This window comes from Panthera tigris, chromosome B3, assembly GCF_018350195.1.
Source record: "Panthera tigris isolate Pti1 chromosome B3, P.tigris_Pti1_mat1.1, whole genome shotgun sequence".
Lineage (NCBI taxonomy): Eukaryota > Metazoa > Chordata > Mammalia > Carnivora > Felidae > Panthera > Panthera tigris.
Window position 1 is genome coordinate 40,389,279 of NC_056665.1, and position 20,388 is coordinate 40,409,666.

Here is a 20,388-nt window from a genome sequence, read left to right on the forward strand (position 1 = left end):
TGTTGTCCCCAATTAAAAAGTGACTTACCATTCTCACCTCCGCGGGGGTGGGTAGAGTGAGGGAGTGGAGCCTTGCTGGCTGGCAACAATGGCTGTAGAAGAAAGCCCTGAGTGAGAGAGGACGGCATGTTTAGTGTAACTCTCCCAGAACTCTCTGATTAAACACTTTCTCTTTATTAGATGGGAGGGTATTGGGAGGAGTTTCTCCTTAAATTCCTGGCTCCACTGAGTTTTGGGGTGCTGACAGAATAAAATCTGACACTTGGCCAGAGAGAGTGGCTGCGGATAGTGTAGTAAAGCTCTATTTTTCAGCTGCTTGTTTCTCTCTGGCTGTGGGAACACCTGGTCCTTATTCTTCTGAATATCAAAGCCAATTTTCTAGAGGAGTTTGAGAGTCCCTAAGCTCCAAGGGAGGAAATAAATGTCATATGCTTTAATGACTGTCTGCAGGAGGCTAAGATCCTGGGCAGATTAGAAGCTCAACAAGAGACAAAAAAAGGATTCTTGCTGGGGGTCCTGTGCTGTAGGCGATGCTACTATGCTACTGGGATGGAGTCAAAAAGATAGGTGGTGGGGGGGTGGCACCTGGCTGGCTTAGTCGGTAGAGCATGAGACTCCTGATCTTCAGGTTGTGAGTTCAACTCCCATGTTGGGTGTAGCGACTACTTAAAATCTTAAAAAAAAAAAAAAGAAAAGAAAAGTAGGGAAAGGAGGCTTACCTGCTGCGTAGGGTAAGTTGTACTGTGCTGGGAGCAACGAGTACCCCAAATGGTGGTGGTGGTGATGTGTGGACATCAGGCGCTGAGAAGGGGAGGTGCGGGGCCGGTCTACACTTCTTTCACCCCCGCCTGCTCCCCCGACGCTGCTACAGCTGCCACCACCCCCAACCACCCCACAGCCTCCCCGATCTCTCTCCTGAGACGTTTTATCACTTATCTGGAAAAAAAAAAGCAGACACAAAGCACTGTTGTGAGAGACACACACACGACAGCAAGATGCTCTGAGCCCACACTATGACTCCTTACAAACACAGGACACCTAAGAATCATGGAGTTGCCTGGTGACGCCAGTGTCAAAGTCAGCCAGGCTGCACTGTAGTTAAGACCTGCACTTGCCCACCTTCTCCCAGAGCCTGGATATGGCCTTCCTGGGTTCTGGGAGCAGCCAGTGCCACTCACCGTGGGAGACTTGCTCTTGTAGTGACTGGCGTGCTGCTGCAAGATGTCCAGGGCTTTGGACTCTGAGCTGGATTTACAACTGACACTGGGGCTGGCTCGTGCCTTGTCAGCATCTTCACCCCCTGAGACTTTGCTGCCATATGGGGAGAAAGAGTAGCTGGAAGGTAGGTAGGAACCTGGGGAAGGAGAAATAAAGCAGTCAATGAGAGAAGTAAAAGAAAGAAGCTCTGCTTTGGTGAACCCGGTTAGGGCACGCATCAGCTTTCCTAGGCAGAGGCTGAGATGTTTCCCCCTACGGTGTCTTCAGGCTGAAACTTTTAGTTTGTCCTTTCTTTACTGAGCTTTAGAGGCAAAACTAGCTAAGGGATATTAGGAACAGGGTCCTCAACTTCTGGGGAGTCAGCTCCGCTAGAGCCCTAGTGATTCATCTTGGACGGGCATTACGGTGAAGTGGAAAGATCACAGGATTTGGAGTCAGACAACCTTGGTTTTGAATGCACCTTTCTTGAGACTTACCAGCTGGGTAGCCTTAAGCAAATTAACAACCTTCTGAGCTTCAGTTTCTTTCCCATCAAAATGAAGACACCAATACTTATTCCATAGGGAAGATGAAATAAGATAATGCACATAAACCACCTAGCACAGTGTCTGGCCCAGAGCAGGCGCTCAGCAAGTGGAAATATTATTTTTATATGGACAGATGGGGTAATAGGGAGAAAGGAACACCACAGGGGACACAATTTCCTAGCTCTGTTTGAAAAGCTTACTGGTGCCTTATAACGTTCTGCCAGGGTATCAAGACTGTTTAGGCTGCTCTCCAATAGGGAGGTGGGAGCTCTGAGGAGTGAAAGAAGTGCTCTCTTACCCCAGAAGCATCCCACATGGCTCTCTGGGCAACAGAAACCAGTGAGTGCAGTTGAGGACCATTTTCTTCTAACAAGTTAAATATGTACACCCCTACAATGTGCCCTTCCCCAAGAAGTCATGGGCAGCAGTATAAAGAGCTTATTTTTCCCAAGCTGAATGTTTTCTATTGGACTTCCCCTCCATTCTGATTTCAAACAGCTCTTCCTCTCTCCCACTGCCTTCCAAACCTTGCAGCTGAACCTGTCTTATAAATGAATACATGCATTGCCCTGGTTTGAATTTTATTTGTTCCATGTGTCTCTCCTGCTACGATTAAGTTGAAGCTCCTTAAGAACTAGCCCTGTTTCTTTTGTATTTCTACATTGCAAAATGTAGAGTATGTGTTTAAAATAATCCCAGCTTAGGGGCGCCTGGGTGGCTCAGTCGGTTAAGCGTCCGACTTCAGCTCAGGTCACGATCTCGCGGTCCGTGAGTTCGAGCCCCGCGTCAGGCTCTGGGCTGATGGCTCGGAGCCTGGAGCCTGTTTCCGATTCTGTGTCTCCCTCTCTCTCTGCCCCTCCCCCGTTCATGGTCTGTCTCTCTCTGTCTCAAAAATAAATAAACGTTAAAAAAAAAAATTTTTTTTTTAAATAATCCCAGCTGAGAGAAGATGGTAGTGGTTTAGTGCGAGTTTTGCCTTCAGTTATCCAGGAAAATGGACTACCGAGGCAAGCCTCTAGCTGGAGCAAGGGAGGGAGAGGTGGTCTCACAGATTGTAGTTTGGGGTCATTCAAGGAGCTTGGGGCTAGACTGACCACTCACAGAATGTTACATTCAAAACAGGGCAGTCCTCTATCTGAGTTTCAATAAGCGTTAGGGCCTGGGGTGCCTGGGTGGCTGAGTTGGTTAAGCATCCAACTTCGGCTCAAGCCATGATCTCACAGTTCGTGAGTTCGGCCCCCATGTCAGGTTTTCTGCTGTCAGTGGAAAGCCCACTTCACATCCTCTGTCCTCTTCTCTCTCTGTCCCTCCGCCGCTCTCACTCACTCTCTCAAAAGTAAATGAACATTAAAAAAAAAAAAGCCTTAGAGCAATGCAAGAATACTCTGGATCTGAAATCTGTCCTTCATTTCCCCTCCCCGTTAATAGAGCACAAGTGGGAAGAAGGGTGCTGTACCTGGGTAGTTCTGCATCATCACAGCAGGCATGCCCCGGTAGCTGGGGTGGTTGGGGTCATAGGACTGGCTATAGGAGTAGCCGTGCATGTAAGGGATGTAGGACTGGTGCTGGGTGAGGGGGGAGGACACAGGCACATGGACACTTGGCCGGGGCTCCTTGCTCCCGAGGCGGGATTCCTCAGACGTGGGCAGCTTGCAGTCACTGCTTGTGCTTTCCTTCCCATCCTCCTTGGGGGCAGAGTCCTTACTCCGATTCCTTTCTTCCTTCAATTTGCGGTCCCGCTCCTCTTTCCACCGCTCATCCTCTGACTTGATGTCTGAGTACTTGGCAGGATAGACATACGTCCACATCCGGGGCTCTGCTTCCTACAACAGTCACAGAATGAGCACTGAATGTTGTATAGGTTAAGAGAGAGACTTCAAGTTCGAGGTCGCAGCAGAAACACCAGAGCAGCTAATACTAGACACCGGGGCAGAATATTTACAATTAACTCTGGTCCCTCCTGCTTTTTTAAAAAAGCTTGCCCCCCTCCTTGCCCAAAAGGAAACAAGATGTGGAGAAGGAAAAGGAAAATCCATCAGTGGGTCTTCTCTAGGAGAGAATATGCATTCTGGGGAAAGGAGTCCTTGAATAGAAGAAGTTGCTCCTTTTCCAAGGAATTTCAGGTTGTTTCACTTCTTTAGAGGAAGCTCCGGAGCAGAGAGGTGTGAGTGTTGCCCAGCTCAGAGGAGGGAGGTCTAACTGTGGCACTAAGAAGAAAGGGAAGACTTTCTAAATCTCATGAGCAGAGCATGACGTGAGACCAAGTTCTCAGTTCTAAGTTTACCTACAAAATCTTTTTTTTTCTTTTTAAATTTTATTTATTTAAGTAATCTCTACACCCAACGTGGCTTGAACTTGCAGCCCTGAAATCAAGAGTAGCATGCTCCACCGACCGAGCCAGCCAGGTACCCCTCTATAAGATCTTTTTGAAAGTAACTCAGTCTGAGTAGTAACTTACTCTAGAAAATGGAGAGATCACCACTCCACACAACCAAATAGTGGAAGAAACACCGACTAGGAACTGAGCTACCTGGGTTCTAATCGTGGCTCTGCTAGTGAAGTCACAAGTTACCCTACACAAATCAAGCTAACTTACCTTGGTCTCTCTTGTCAAATGGGAAAAACACCTTTTACTGACGTAACCGTGCTTTTTAAAAACATGAAAATGATTTCCAAAGTAAAGAATCTTTAAAATTACAGATTTCTCCCGCCAGTATGTATGCTGCTGACACCCTACATAAGGAGAGCCCTGACTTGTGAGAAAGAGACAAAGACTATCAAACTGTGTTTGTGTTTCCTCCCAGAATAGTTACCTGTCGGTACCAGAGTATTGGATCCACCTCTGCCTGTCGGCCACACTCAGCGCCTGTCTTAGCCTCAGAGGCCTCCTTGCCTAGGTGGCTGGCCTCACTCAGCTTCACTTTAAGTCCTTCCGGGGCCTGGTTGGGCAGTTTGGAGGAGTCGTCTAATTTGGGAATAATGACTGATTTGGCAGGGTCAGCCCCTGGCTCCTTGGCCTTCCCGGGTCCTGACTTGACCAGGTCTGTCAGGCTGGGCGCCTTGGTGAGAGTTGGGGGAATCGACGGCTTTTGCTTCCATTCTTCCTTGAGTGCCGCCTCCCGCTCCTTTAGGCCCAACTCCACCTTCTTGTCCAGTCCCCGCTGCTGCTGCTCCAAGCTCTGCCGTTTCTGCTGTTCCTCATATTGCTGCCGGTAGGCTGTGTTAGTGCTCAGGAGGTGGGTGTGGTAACTCTGGTCGCTGTAGCCATACGGGGGCACGTAGGCATACTGGTTGTAGTACAGAGACTGCATGTACATGTTGGGACGCTGCTGGATGACGGAAGGCTGCTGACTGGAGCTGCTCAGCTCTGGTTTCTTCTCGTCACAGACATCGTTCTTCGCTTTCCCCTCTATGCTCTCAGGCTCCTCATCCTTTTTTGTCTTCAGAGCTTGGCTCTCCACTCCTGCCTGGCTGCTGGGGTTCAGAGCCCCTGGGCTAGACTGTGCATAACTCGGAGAGTAGTAACTCTCAAAGCCTTGATAATACGGCGAGTCTTTGCTCTGTGGCTGAGGGGGAAAAAGAGTTTTCTTAGCCCCTTCCTTAACCAAGTGTTCAGGGTCCTTTGATTTGACGCTGTCCACTTTGCCCTCCCCATCCTCCCCAGCATCAGATATGTCGGAGTATGCAGGGCTGTTGGTTTTGACCGAGTTGGCTTCGGCTCCGTTCTGGGTCACTACATGTAAGGGAGTCAGGGGCTGGGTAGGAGTAGTGCTGTCTATGCGGCTGCTGCCTCCAATTGAAGGGCTGGGGGCATTGTCCGTGAAGCTGTAGATCTTGTCAGCTTCTGCCTTGATGCTAGCCAGTCGGCTCTGGTGGGGGTCTGATGAGCCATTCAGGAGCCCCTCCATTTTCATCCCATCTCCCGAGGAGTCCCTGAACGGGCTTTTGCCTTCTTCTGCTCGACACACCTTCCCAGGGGTCAGAGGACTTTCGAGTTCCTTTGAGGACTCCTTCTTTTTTTTGTCTTTCTTTTTCTTGTCCTTGGCTGGGGTCAAGGCAGGGTTGACTGTGAAAGGTTCTCCCATCACAGTGGGCTTGGGCTGAATAGGCTTGAGTTGAGGACTGTTGGGCATGGCTTGGACCACTGTGGTGGTCAAGCCTGAGGAGGAGCCTGGGCTTGCTGCTGTGAAGGTGGCTGTCTGGAAGGTGTAGATTTGCTGTGGAGGGATGGCAGGGGCAATAGGCCGCGCTGACTTTAAGCTTTTGGAAGGAATCTTTTCAGGCTTCAAACTAGAGGGTTTTTTACATTTTTCTTTTTCCATACACTTCCTTTCTAAAGAATCAAAGGCATCATTGCTTGTTTCATCCATTACTGAGGGTCCATCATCAGAGCCATCATTAGATAAGGCCCCAAGGTCTGTGTCCCCTTCCCCACTAAGCTTTTTCTTACAGAGGCCTTTTGTGCTGAATTTGCTTGAAGGAGAAGGGCTGTGGGGCTCTACGAGCCGAACTTTGGGGGTAGCTGAACGGGCAGGGGACAAGGAACCTTTTTGTGAGACGGATGCACCATTGCAGCTCCCAAGGTCTGCGTGGAGGGTGGGCTCCTCTCCATATTCACTGTCTCCGTCTGCTTCCGGCTTGCTGTCATCGTCTGTGTGGGCATGAGCTTGGTGGTACTTAAGTCCATTGATGTGCTTATACTTTTTGTTGCAGTTTGGGTGGGGACAGTCAATCAGGACTGGGGAGGGACAATTTCTGTCTAGAACAGTGGGTTCAACCTTGGTCCCAGGGAGGGGACCAGTGGCTGAGCCCATGGAATTCGTACGGACACGCTTGCTCCCTTTGGAGTCCTCTGAGCTGGAATTCAGCTCCATGTCTGAAAGCGGTTTGTTTTTCCGCTTATTAGCTGAGGAAGGGCTGGCCTTGACATCCTCAGAGGTGCTACTGGCAGGTGGGCGATGCTCTGAAGAATTTTGGCTGCCCCGACGGCCTTTGCTATTGGCTCCTGCTCGGGTTTTGCTGCTGCTGCTGGTCCCTTTGCTGTCAGAGGCAGTGGCTGTCTCATTGACAGGTGTGTTACTGTTGGGACGCATGCGTTTGCCTCTACCCCGGCCGTTGCGCATTTCCAAGTCACTGGTGGGGGAGTCACAGAACCTTGGCAAAGGGCAAACACAACAAGATATTGTTAAGAAGAGAAAACACCTTCAAACCAGTTTAGGTGCCTCCAGAACTGTCCAGATGGTAACTATCATTTTCAATGAATATGACTTGTTAAAGGAACTTTTGAAACCATGGGAACTGCGTTAAGTGGTGAGCTCCTAGGGTGCTATCTGCATGCTAGCTGTACATCATTCCCCAACATTTGAGTTCCCCAAACCCTGGCAAACTGGGAACAAGCTGTAAAGTGCCATTCACTGCGATGTCAACCTGAAAGGTCCTTGTGAAACCCACATAGTCCAGTGTTCTTAAAACTGCAAATGTTCTTGAGGTTAAACTCCTGAGAAAAAGCTACTATCAAAAAGCATCATCAATAAATGTTTGTTCACCCGTAGGCGGACTCGATGGCCTTAGTCTCAAGGTGACTACTGGTAGAAGCCAGAATTCAATAATTTCACCCAAAGGCTTATTAAACAGGATCTCCTCCCCATTCCTACCCAACCCACCAACGCCTAATTGATTTATTCTTGAATGCAGTGCCTTCCTCATCTCTACACCATCATAGTCTTGAAAAGTTAGGTGTCTTAAAAGCTATCCAACTCTAACAGGAAGAAGGGATAAGAAGGGATCACCGATTAGACCGGTTCAGACTAATATTCACCAAAGAGCTGTAAAGTGCTTACCTGGGGGGTGCCCAATCATGCCGCGTGCAGTCAAGAAGTGTGCCTACATAGGTCTTGTTCCTCCATGTTACATTTACCACCAACATCCCTGGAAGACAAGAAGATTCAGATACAGACAAGGGAAACCCTGCTGGCCACTGAGAGGAATACTTTTCATTTGAGGAGCATTCTGGTTCCTGGAGGAGGATTTAGGGTTGCTCTGGGTCCCCATGAGACAAGCAGGACTGGGCCAATATACCATTATGGAAACTGCCTACTTAGCTCAATGGATTTATAAGATTTAGTGCCATACTTACATCAGATTTCTCTTTTAAAGTATAAAACATCATGGTTACAAAAAGCACTCTTTACTGTATTTTCAAACTTTGTATATTGATGGGATCATGCTGGGGTGTAACTTAAGTTACTTAAGTAAAGTTAACTTAAGCTTCTCACATAACATTACAAACTTGAGATTTATCTATGTTGACATGAAAAGCTTAATTAACTTATTTTAACTGTGCTCATGAAGGACACTGTATGATTTGACCATAATTTACACATTCTCCTACTGATGGGTATTTAGGGTATTTTGAGCATTTCACTCGGGAATAATTTCACAATGAACATTCCTGTCATGTTCATATTATTAAAAAATGCTTTTGGGTGGATAATATAGTCATATTCCAAAATTCAAACAGTAGCAGACAAACCCCAATATGAATGAAGTGTTTCCTCGTATCCCTGTTTTGCAGCCTTCTGGTGCCTCCATTCAGAAATATCCATGGATATCCATGTGTTCCTCCAGAGATATTTTATACATTTATAAGCAAATATGCTTATATGTTCTTCCTCAAATGGTAGCAATATACAATGTTCTGTACACTTTTTTCATATATATGAAATCTAAATACTTTTTGAATCATTCTCTATCAGTACACACAGAACTACTTCACTCTTTCCAATGGCTGCATTTGAATGATTGCAAATCATGCCACAGTTTATTTAATCAGTCCCGTTGACAGACATTTAGGCTGTTTCACTATTTTGTTATTACAAATAATGCAAAAATAACCCCGTACAAATGCATACTTACACGAGTATGTCTCTAAGATGTAATTCCTGTAAGTAAAATTAATCATGGAGCACTTAAATAAATTTTTAAAAATCCAAATATATTTATTTTGAGAGAGACAGAGTGTGAGCAGGGGAGGGGCAGAGACTCCCAAGCAGGCTCCCTGTCAGCACAGAGCCCGACGTGGGGCTTGAACTGATGAAACTGTGGGATCATGACCTGAGCTGAAATCAAGAGTTGGACACTCAACTGAGACACCCAGGTGCCCCTGTATTTGGATTTTTGATAAACACTGCCAAACTGCAAAGAAGATTCACCTATTTATACACTCATCAGCAGTGCACAGTAACACCAGCTGTCTTTTTCCTTTGGCAACACAGTGTTCTCAAACTTGTTGATCTTTGCCAACCTGACAGGAGAAAAACAGTGTTTTATGTAGTTTTAATGAAATGTTTCCTATGATGAGTCTGTGTATCATTTCATTTTAAGACATCATTATGAAATGTATTTCCTTTCTAGTGAATTGTCTCTTTATATGCTTTCCTCATTTTTCTACTGAATTATATAGTCTTTTTCTTATTTGTAACTCTTAATACACCAGAGTGAGCCTTTTGTCTGTTGTACAAATCAGGTATTCCCCCCTGGTTTGTCATTTGCTAATGGTGGTTAAGGCTATGCAGAAATTATTTACCTTTTTTAAAAGTAATCTCTATACCCAATGTGGGGCTCAAACTCATGACCCTGAGATCAAGAGTCACATGCTTTTCCAACTGAGCCAGTCAGATGCCTTGAAATGATTTACTTTTGTTTTTACATTTATCAATCTTTTATGGCTTCAGAGTTTTCTTGTCATATTTCAAAAGGCTTTCCTCGGGGCGCCTGGGTGGCTCAGTCGGTTGAGCGTCCGACTTCAGCTCAGGTCATGATCTCGCCTTACAGGAGTTTGAGCCCCGCGTCGGGCTCTGGGCTGATGGCCCAGAGCCTGGAGCCTGCTTCCGATTCTGTGTCTGCCTCTCTCTCTGCTCCTCCCCCGTTCATGCTCTGTCTCTGTCTCAAAAATAAATAAACGTTAAAAAAAAAAAAGTTAAAAAAAAAAGTTGATTTATTTAGAGAGAGGGAGATGGCCAGTGCGTGGGGAAGGGGCAGAGGGAGAGTATTCCAAGCAGGCTCCACAGTGTCAGATGGAGCATGATGAGGGGCTTGAACTCACAAACCATAAGATCAGGACCTGAGCCGAAATCAAGGGTCAGATGCTTAACGACTGAGCCACCCAGGCGCCCCTCACAAAATTTTTTTTTAACGTTTTTATTTTTTGAGAGAGCGAGAGAGTGAGAGCAGGGAAAGGGCAGAGAGAGGAGGAGACACAGAATCTGAAGCAGGCTCCAGGCTCTGAGCTGTCATGACAGCACAGAGCCCAATTCAGGACTTGAACCCACGGACTGCAAGATCATGACCTGAGCAGAAGTGGGATGCTTACCGACTGAGCCACCCAGGTGCCTGGTTTTTACATTTTTAGTAATAGAAAAAATGAAAAGGATACTATTATTTTATGTTATGTGATATCATATGAAATTCAAATATCATTACCCATGAATAAAGTTTTATTGGAACATAGCCACAGTTACTATTCATGCCTGATTTCACACTACAAGGCAAGATTGAGTATGCAACAGAGAGGCTGTACGGTCTGCAAAGCCCAAAATATTTACTACCTGGCCTTTTATGGAATGAGTTTGCCAACCCATTGGAGTCATTCAAATCAAAACAGTTTCTAGTCTCCCTGGTGATTTCTATTTTTTTTTTTATTAAAATGTTTTTTATTTATTTCTTGAGACAGAGAAAGTGTGTGCCCAAGTGAGGGAGGGGCAGAGAGAGAGGGGGACAGAGGATCCTAAGCGGACTCCATGCTGACAGCAGAGAGCCTGCTGTGGGGCTTCAACTCACGAACTGAGAGATCATGACCTGAGCTTAAGTTGGACACTTAACCAATTGAGCCACCCAGGCGCCCCTAGTAATTTCTTTTTTGATCCTGGGTTATTTAGAAAAGTGTTGTCAAAGTTTCAACTATCTGGGATTTTCCAGATATCTTTTTGTTATTTATTTCTAATATAATTTGTGGCAGAGAACATACTCTATGACTTCAATCCTTCCAAATTTATTGAGAATTAATTTATAGTCTGAAATATGATCTATCTTGAAGAACATTCCATGGGCACCTGAAAAGAATTATTTTAAAATGTATACTCTGCAGCTTTTGGTGTTCTATAAATGACTGATAATGTTATTCAAATCTATATTGCTACTAATTTTCTGCTTTCTTATCAATTATTTGTCCCTTGTTCTCGCTTACTGGAAATCCTATTTCTCTAGAAAGTTGGACCTTCTAGATTAATCATCTTTTTTATGTTCTCACTATTTTCCATTCCTTTATCTGTCTTCCATTCCTTTGTCTATATTCTAAGGGATTTCCTTCATTTTCTAAATTATATACTGAAATTTCCATTTTTACTACTGTAGCTTTAAGTTTAAAAAAGGCATCCTATTGTTTCATGGATGCAGTATCTTATCTCTCTGAAGATATTTAATTACACAACACAGGTTTGAAGTGTGCAGGTCGGCTTCTATCTGGATTTTAAAAAATAAATACAGCACATTACTGTAAATGTTTCTCTTCCTTATTTGTAAAAATAAATTCTAGTATAATTAACATACTGTGTTATATTAGTTTCAAGTGTCCGATATAGTGATTCAACAAATCTATCCCTTACTCAGTACTCATCATGATAAGGGTACTCCTTATTTCTTAGCTCTCTTTCCTCCCAACCTCAGACAAAAACAAACAACTAAAAAAAACAAGCTTTTGTTTTTTCAGGTCTCTTAAATCAGTACTTGTGCATCTGCTGTCTAGTTTCCAAAGTTCTACTGATTATAACTGCTTGCAAGTAGTCTTGGTCTGTTTTTAAAGAAACCTGTGTGTTATATCTTAAAAACAAAACTCCTTTACTGACATTTGAATGAATTATAAAGGGAGAAAGTGGGGAGGTAAATATGTACTTTCAATCTACCATGTTTAACCAAAATAATGCATTTACTTTTATTTATCTGGTATATTTCAAACGTACAACCTACCTCAACAATTAGGTTTCTAATTAGAGTCTAGTTCAGGAAAATTATCACCTATTATCTATTCATTTATTGTCTCTCTGCCATTCTTTCAATCTTTTTTATTCCCTAGGACTCCTATCTGATATGTTAGAGACTCTCAAGCCATTACCTCTCCATCTGAGTTGATCTGTGTTTGATTCTTCCAATTTATAATTTGTTCTAGAATTTATCTAAGGTATTGACTTAAAAGGAATTTCAATGGCTATAGTATATAATTATATTTCAAAGACTGTTTATCATTTCAAAAATTTTAAACTGGTTATTTTCTCATATCCACATGACATTATTTAATTTCTGGCTCTTTGGTTCATAGTTTAAAAAAAAAAATGTTCATTTATTTTTGAGAGAGAGAGAGAGAGAGAGAGAGAGAGTGAGGGAGGGGGACAGAGAGAGAGAGGTAGACAGAGGATCCCAAGAGGGCTCTGCGCTGACAGCTGAGAGCCTAGAGCCTGCTTTGGATTCTGTATTTCCCTCTCTCTTTGCCCCTCCCCTGATCATGCTCTCTCTTTCTCAAAAATAAATAAACATAAAGAAAATTAAAAAAAAAATAAGTTTATTTATTTTGAGAGTGAGAGAGAGAGAGAGCAAGTGTGTAGGGGCAGAAAGAGAAGGGAGAGAGAGAATCCCAAGCAGGCTCCGCACCATCAGTGCTTAAACTCACAAACTGTGAGACCATGTGACCTGAGCCGAAATCAAGAGTCAGACACCCAACCGACTGAGCCACCCAGGTATCCTCATAATTTTATTTTTAATAGACATTATTATTCTGTTTCTTCTTAGGAATTCTAACCAGACTCCTTACAGAGTCTCTGTAAATGTTTGCACCATGCATTAATTTCATTCAATTCCTGGTGGTTAAAATTTTAAAATTAATTTTTATATTTTGAGATAGAGATTCACATACAGTTGTAAGAAATAATAGAAACCCCATTGTACCCTTTAGTCAGTTTCCCCCTATTGGTAATGTCTTGCAAAAAAAATACCGCAGTATTATATCTCAACCAGAATCTGACATTGACACAATGAAGATACAAAATATGTCCATCAACACAAGGATACCTCATATTGCCCTTTTACAACTTCAGTCACTTCCCTCTTACACTCATCCCTCCTTAATTCCTGCAACTACTAATCTGTCATTCATTTCTGGAAGCATACAGCATATAACCCTTTGGGACTGTTTTTCTCCCTTTACCAGCATATAATTATCTGGAGATTCATCCAAGTTGTTGCCTGTCTCAACAGTTCAGTTTTTCTTATTGGTGAGTGAGGGACCGATTTGTTTTACCATTCATCTGCTGGATGTGAAAGACATCAGGGTTGTCTCCAGTGTTTGGCTATTATGAATTAAGCTGCTATAAACATTTGAGTACAGGTTTTCAGTGAACATGACTTTTCATCTCTCCAAAATAAATACTCAGGAGTGCAATTACTAGATCATATTGTAGTTGCATATTTAGTTTTTTTAAGAAACTGCCAAACTGTTTTCCAGAGTAGCTGTGCCTTTTTCCCTTTTACATTCTCACCAGCAATGAATGAGAGATCCAGTTTCATTGTATCCTTGCCAGTATTTGGCATTAAATTTTAATTTTAGCCATTCTAACAGTTGTGTGGTAGTGTCTCATATTGTAATGTTTTTTTTTTTTTTAATTTAACTTTTTAAATTTACATCCGAATTAGTTGGTGTATAGTGCAACAATGATTTCAGGAGTAGATTCCTTAATGCCCCTTACCCATTTAGCCCATCTTCCCTCCCACACCCCCTCCAGTAACCCTCTGTTTGGTCTCCATATTTATGAGTCTCTTCTGTTTTGTCCCCCTCCCTGTTTTTATATTATTTTTGTTTCCCTTTCCTTATGTTCATCTGTTTTGTTTCTTAAAGTCCTCATATGAGTGAAACCATATGATATTTGTCTTTCTCTAATTTCGCTTAGCATAATACCCGCGAGTCCCATCCACATACTTGCAAATGGCAAGATTTCATTCTTTTTGATTGCTGAGTAATACTCCATTATATATATATACATATATATATATACACATATATATACATACATATATATACATATATATGTATATATATATACATATATATACACATATACATACATACATATATATACATATATACACATATATATACATACACATATATATATATACATATATATACATATATATACATACATACACACACACACACACACACCACGTCTTCTTTATCCATTCATCCATCGATGGGCATTTGGGCTCTTTCCATGCTTGGGCTGTTGTTGATAGTACTGCTATAAACATTGGGGTGCATGTGTCCCTTCAAAACAGCACACCTGTATCCCTTGGATAAATACTTAGTAGTGCAATTGCTGGGTGGCAGGGTAGTTCTATTTTTAGTTTTTTGAGGAACCTCCGTACTGTTTTCCTGAGTGGCTGCACCAGCTTGCATTCCCATCATATTGTAGTTTTGATTCGCATTTCTCTAATGACTAATGATGCCAAACATGTTTCATGTGCTTATTTGCCATCTGCATTATCCTCTTTGGTGAAATGTCTGTTCATGTCTTTAGCCCATTTTCTGACTGGATTGTTTTCTACTGTTGAGTTTTGAGAGTTCTTTATATATTCTAGATACTAGTCCTTTGTTGGGTATTTTCATCCATTCTGTAGCTTGACTTTTCACATCTTAATGGGGTCTTTCAAAGAACAAACATTTTTAATTTTGATGAGATATAATTTATCCTTTTTCCCTTTTATGGATTGTATTTTTGTCAAATCTAAGAACTCTTTGCCTACTGAAGATTTTCTTCTAGGTTTTTCTGTTTAAGTCCTTGATCCATTTAGAGTTAGTTTTTGTGTAAGATTCTCTTCCTTTGTTTTGTCCCATGATGTCCACTTGTTCCAACATCAGTTGTTGAAAAGGTTATCTTTCCCATCCGAAGAACTGCTTTTGCACCTTTGCCAAAATCAGCTGGGTATATTTATGTATCTATTCTGGGCTCTCTGTTCTGTTCCATTGGTCTGTGTCTATCCCTCTGCCAGTATCAGTCTTGATTACTGTGGCTATGAATCTTGAGATCAGGCAGTCTGATTCCTCCCACTTTTTCCTTCTTTTTCAAAACTGTTTTAGCTTATTTTAGTTTGTCTGGCCTTCCCATATAAATTTTAGAATAATCTTGTCTATACAAAATATCTTGCTGGAATTTTGACAGGAATTACATTAAATCTGTGTATCAATTTGGGGAAAACTGACATCTCTACTATGTACTCCCCATTTATTTAGATCTTCTTTGATTTCTTTCATCAGCATTGTGCAGTTTCAGCATACAAATCTTGTAGATATGTTGTTAGATTTACATCTAAGGATTTCACTTTTCTGAGCTATTGTAAGTGGTATTGTATTTTTAATTTGTGTTCATGTGTTTATAGCTAGTATATAGTAGACACATAATTGATTTTTTGTTTATCCTATATTCTACAACCTAGCTAAACTCATTCATTAGTTCTAAGACTTTTTGTATACTCACTGAGATTTTCTATTTAGACAACTATGTAATTTGTAAACAAGTACACTTGTATTTCTTCCTTTCTGATCTGTATACCTTTTATTTCCTTTTCCTGCCTTATTGCACTAGCTAGAACTTCCAACACTATGTTGAATAAGGGTACTGACAGCAGACATCCTTGCTTTGTTCCTGTTCTTACGGGGGTAAGCATTCAGTCTTTCATCATTAAATATAATGTTTGGCTCCATGCTGAGGATATACAAGGCAAAAAGAAAACCCAGGGAATTTACCACCATGTTGTTCCTCAGGACTTGAGGTCCCCAGACAGTCTGCTTCTTCTTCCAACCTTCACAACCTTATTATATTTGTTTTATATATAATGTATAGGGTTTTTAGTTCTATTTAGTGGGAGAAATAAGGAAAAGTATGTCTACTCCATCTCCCAAAGTTGAAGTCCTGGTTAATTTCTGTTTGTTATCTTTCTTAGCATTAGATTTTTATTATATAAAATTATACTTTGCAGACTCTTTTTAAGTGGGATGTTTTTGTTACTAATTACCTCTCTTCTCTGTTTAAAAGTTTGCAATTTCTTCCATCTAGTCCCCTAAAGACCTAGTCTGAACAGGTCTTTTAATGGCTTGTGCCATTAGAAGAAATTTAGGATATCATAGTTCTAATCACTGAACCAGCAGGCAGTTTGCCATACTTCTTCACAACTCCTTAGGCTTCTTTCCTCCCCCACTCAATTAACTTTTTAAAGCCTCCTTTCATGAGGCTCGTTGGGGTTTGGCATCTCACTCCCCTGGCTTCAAGTTCTATCTCTTTATGGGGCATTTTAGTATCTAGTTCTTGCTGAAAAACTTGTCTCTCAGACACCATTCTCTGTTCCTCAATCTGGAGGCCCCAGGTCCAAAGTTTCAGCTTTACCCAGTGACTTGAATCTCTTCTGTTTTTGTTGTTGTTTGTGAGCCCAAATATGTTGATTTTCACTTTATATATTTTACTTCTTGCTATATGTCTGGAACACAAGGGATATATCAAAAGTGTGAACACAGTAAATCACCTTGATTGGAAATCCCAGAGCACAGGGGTGCCTTGCTGGTTCAGTCAGAAGAGCATGAAGCTTGATCTCAGGGTTATGAGTTTGAACCCCATATTGGGTACAGAGTTTACTTAAAAATAAAATCTTAAAAAAAGAAAAAAAAAAGGGAAGTCCCAATCCACATTTTCTATGTAATACAGCTGCAGAATATGTCTGGGGACTGTAGAAGTGGCCTTTTGTCTTTGGTCATATACTCATAAAATATTATTTCATCTAGCACTCCCAGGGCCTATCTGTAGTAATTCACCTATATTAATTTTCTTCTTTTATGTGGAATGCTGTCTAAAGATCAATGGACTTGGAATCAGAAAGCCTCAGTCCATATCCTCACTCTGTTACAGTACAATCTTGAACAAGTCACTTAACCTCTATGACTCTCAGACTTTTAATCAATACTCTAGGATTAAAACAAATAAATAATAAGATTATTAAACTAGTTATTATATAACTAGCCACATAGCCTTTCAATAATTCAAAGAGAGTGCTTTAGACAAAACCATAGAGCATCAATACTTGAGCCCTAAACTCTTGAGCATGGCTTTAAATAAGATCTTATTTAGTCCCTGTTTTCTTTCAAATCTGATGTTAGGATGCTTGATCATAAAAACAGATCAGACAAGGAAGTTAGAAGAAGGAAAAGGAAAAAAAAAAAGGATTGCCCTACTAGAAAGTTTCACTAATGAAATCAGGGTAGGAAAGAATTTTGGTTTAGCCAATTCTAATTCAAACATTTATTGCACATCTATTATGTGCTAGGTGTTTACATACTCATTATCTTATCAAATATTCACAGCCTTGTTCACTTTTTGAACGAGGCAGGCAACAGAGAGAAAGCACAATCCTTCCAATAATCCTGGCAATATAGGGATTATTATAGCTACTTTGCAAACAAGGAAATGAGAGCCCAGAAAAGTAGTATTTTTTTTTAAGTTCATTTACTTATTTTGAGAGAGAGAGCATGAGGGAGCACGCAGGCGAGGGGCAGAGAGAGAGGAAGAGAGAGAATCCCAGGTAGGCTCCACATTGTCAGCACAGAGCCTGACACGGGACTTGATCCTAAGAACCATGAGATCATGATCTGAGCCAAAATCAAGTCAGACACTTAACTGACTGAGCCACCCAGGCACCCCAAAGTTAAGTAATTTATCAAAGATCTCATTATTTATTAGTGGTCAAGGCATTACACAGCTATCTGTAATGTATTTTGATTCTTTTTACGTAATTTCCTTAAAATGTCCCTTTATCTTCATCTTAAACAAAAGACACATACAGGATTGCAGGGGGGCATTCAGAGAGGAAAAGGACAGAATTTCTATTTCTTTCCAAGGGCTCTGGCATCTTAAGGGAAATGGCAAACCTCCTAAGAAAGCAATTAGGCTAAATTCTCTCTGGCCATTAGCAAAGTGAATTCAAATGGATGTCTCCTTCTAGTGATGGGTTGCTCTGATTACTGCATTACCAATTTGAATAGGAAAAGAGTCCATTTATTTCTAGACAACGTAAGGCTTAGAGATAGGCACCTCATTAATAAGGGCAGATGAGCACAGCTGTATATAGAGAGCAGACATACAATTAGAAGATGAATGTTATTCCTACTCTTGAAACAGCTGGGCAGGAACACGTTTATAAATCTGTCTTCTTCCTCTGGTATAATCTGCAAACCTTAGCAATAATGAATGAGCTGAAAAGAAGACAGGTCAGACAGAGGGCTGGAAACAGGAGAGGGGAAGTGGAAAAATTCTAATATGGAAAAACAAAATGGAGGCTTGTTTAAATGTCAAAGCAAACACATTTTTCTGAAGTGTAACTCTCTTCCTACAAGGTTTTGAGTTGAGACAGCTGGAAGAAATAAGAGGACAGGAAGGAAAAGCAGAAAATAACACTTAACAGACTTAGTTTCTCTATTAGGGCAGCAAGTACGCTAAAGAGAAAAACTGGTTTTCATTTTAGAAACACTTTTTTTTTTAAAGAAACAAGATCATTACTTTATTTAGTCTTTTTTTTTTTCTTTTTAAGTAATCTCTATACCCCACATGGGGCTTGAACTCACAACCCTGAGATCAAGAGTCATATGCTTCACAAACTGAGCCAGCCAGGTGCTCCTGAAAGCTTCCTATTTTAAATCAGTGTTCACAAAATAAGAAAAAGCTTGGCATATTTGAAGATAATAATGCTAAAATTAGTAATAATAAATACTGCTTTGTTTCTCTGGGGTGGTTATTTTCATATTTACCAAGGGTCCCAGAGACATAATCTCATGAAGCATTGCATTTTCGAGTGCTGAGTATTCTCCCTTCTTACAGGTGATCAATACTGGAGCAAAGTAAAGGGAAAATGACTTAAGTATGAGGTAGCAGACAGGTTCCCCCAAGTGTCACTCCCCCAAGTGTAGTGTTAAGAAAAAACTCAATCCCAAAGCAGCACTGCTTTGTTTCAGAGGACAATTCAAAGCCCCAAAACAGTTGTGCAGCCAAGACTGATCCAAGCACAATAGTGGGATACCTCCAGGCCCCTCATTTTTACCACTTCTGCTAGCACCTTCTTTCTCTCAGGGATCTAGTATCTCCAGGCTCAGGTGACCACTCTCTGAAACACTTCCTCCACTTGGCTTCCAGGACAAGGACACCACACTCTCTAGGACTCCCTCTTACCTTTCTGGTCACTCCTTCTCAGTACCTTTTGTTCTTCATCTCTAACTGATGACTCTCAAACTTCTCTGTTCAGCGCAACCTGTTCCCTGAACTCCAGATTCATGTATCTAATTGAAAATTTGACATTTCCATATGATATCTACATAGAGATCTCAAGCCTAACATCACCCAAACTGAGCTTATATCCACTCTGCCCTTGAGCCCCTGTCCCCAACCAACTTGCTGTGAATTTTCCCTAGTTCAGGTAATGGCATCTCCATCCTTTCAGGTGCTTAGGTCAAAAATCTTGGAAGTCTTACTTGATTCCTCTCTCATGCCCCACAACTTACAGTCAGTAAAGCTTGTTAGCTCAACCTTCAAAATACACCCAGATTTTGACCATATCTGACAACCTCCACTTCTGCTCCAAGCACTCCTTAAGTTATAGCAACAGCTTCCTAACTCACTTCCGTCCTTCTCCCTCTCTGACCTATTCTCAACACAGGAACCAGAGAGATCTGTTAAAAACCAAGTTGTATCCTATCATTCTCTTCTGCTCTAGCACAGTGACCTACTTGTTCCTTGAAAGCAACAGGGATATTCCCATCTCAGGGCCTCCAAACTAGCCATACAATTTACCTATAACATTCTACCCTTCATCCCCCATATTTTTAAAACCTCCTCTCCTTTTACTTCTTTCCAATCTTTGCTCAAAAGTCATCTCAGTGAGGCCATCTCTAATTCCTACCCCCTCACTTACATACTCCCTACTTCCCTTTCCTACTTATTCTCTCTTGCTCCAAAATATTTACCCATATGTAACATAGAAGAAATTCTATTTATCTTTAGTGTCTGTTCAGTCCTATTAGAATAGAAGCTCTATGAAGGCAAGGATTTTTGTCAGTTTTTTTCACTCCTGTAACTACTAGAAGCATATACAGCAGGTGCACCTGGGTGGCTCAAGCAGGTTAAGGGTCTGACTCTTGATCTTGGTTCAGATCATAATCTCACGGTTTGTGAGTTTCAGCCCTGTGTCAGGCTCTGCATTGTCAGTGAAGAGCCTGCTTGGAATTCTCTCCCTCCCTCTGTCACTCCCCCGTCTCTCTCCCTCAAAATAAATAAATAAACTTAAAAAAAGAGCATATATGGCAAATAGCAGGTGCTCAGTTAACATTTACTGAATGAATAAATGTTTCCTACTTCTCTACAGAAACACTCTGTTCAAGGGAAAAAAACCAAGTAGTTCCATCCTTATACATACTGGAGCTAAGGAGTTTTTGCTTCATTTTTAAAAAACATTTTCTGTAATTAAAACAATTTTTTTTAAATGTTTATTCATTTTTTGAGAGGGA

The 20,388-nt window shown here is 41.6% G+C and overlaps 1 protein-coding gene across 4 annotated transcripts in view; it reads right to left on the reverse strand.

The window, feature by feature from the left end:
• The window catches only part of ZNF609 (zinc finger protein 609), a 211,708-nt gene that overhangs the window by 4,650 nt on the left and 186,670 nt on the right, over positions 1 to 20,388 (reverse strand). For 3 of the 4 annotated variants that reach the window (XM_042988639.1, XM_042988638.1, XM_042988641.1), the window contains 6 exons: positions 7,586 to 7,673; positions 4,559 to 6,899; positions 3,202 to 3,568; positions 1,179 to 1,354; positions 720 to 936; positions 29 to 107 (listed from right to left, as the gene is read on the reverse strand). In XM_042988639.1, the coding sequence (XP_042844573.1) occupies positions 34 to 107; positions 720 to 936; positions 1,179 to 1,354; positions 3,202 to 3,568; positions 4,559 to 6,899; positions 7,586 to 7,673 (3,263 nt within the window). In that variant the 3' untranslated portion in view covers positions 29 to 33. The remainder of the gene's footprint in view (positions 1 to 28; positions 108 to 719; positions 937 to 1,178; positions 1,355 to 3,201; positions 3,569 to 4,558; positions 6,900 to 7,585; positions 7,674 to 20,388) is intronic. The other variant, XM_042988640.1, reaches the window with a different exon arrangement.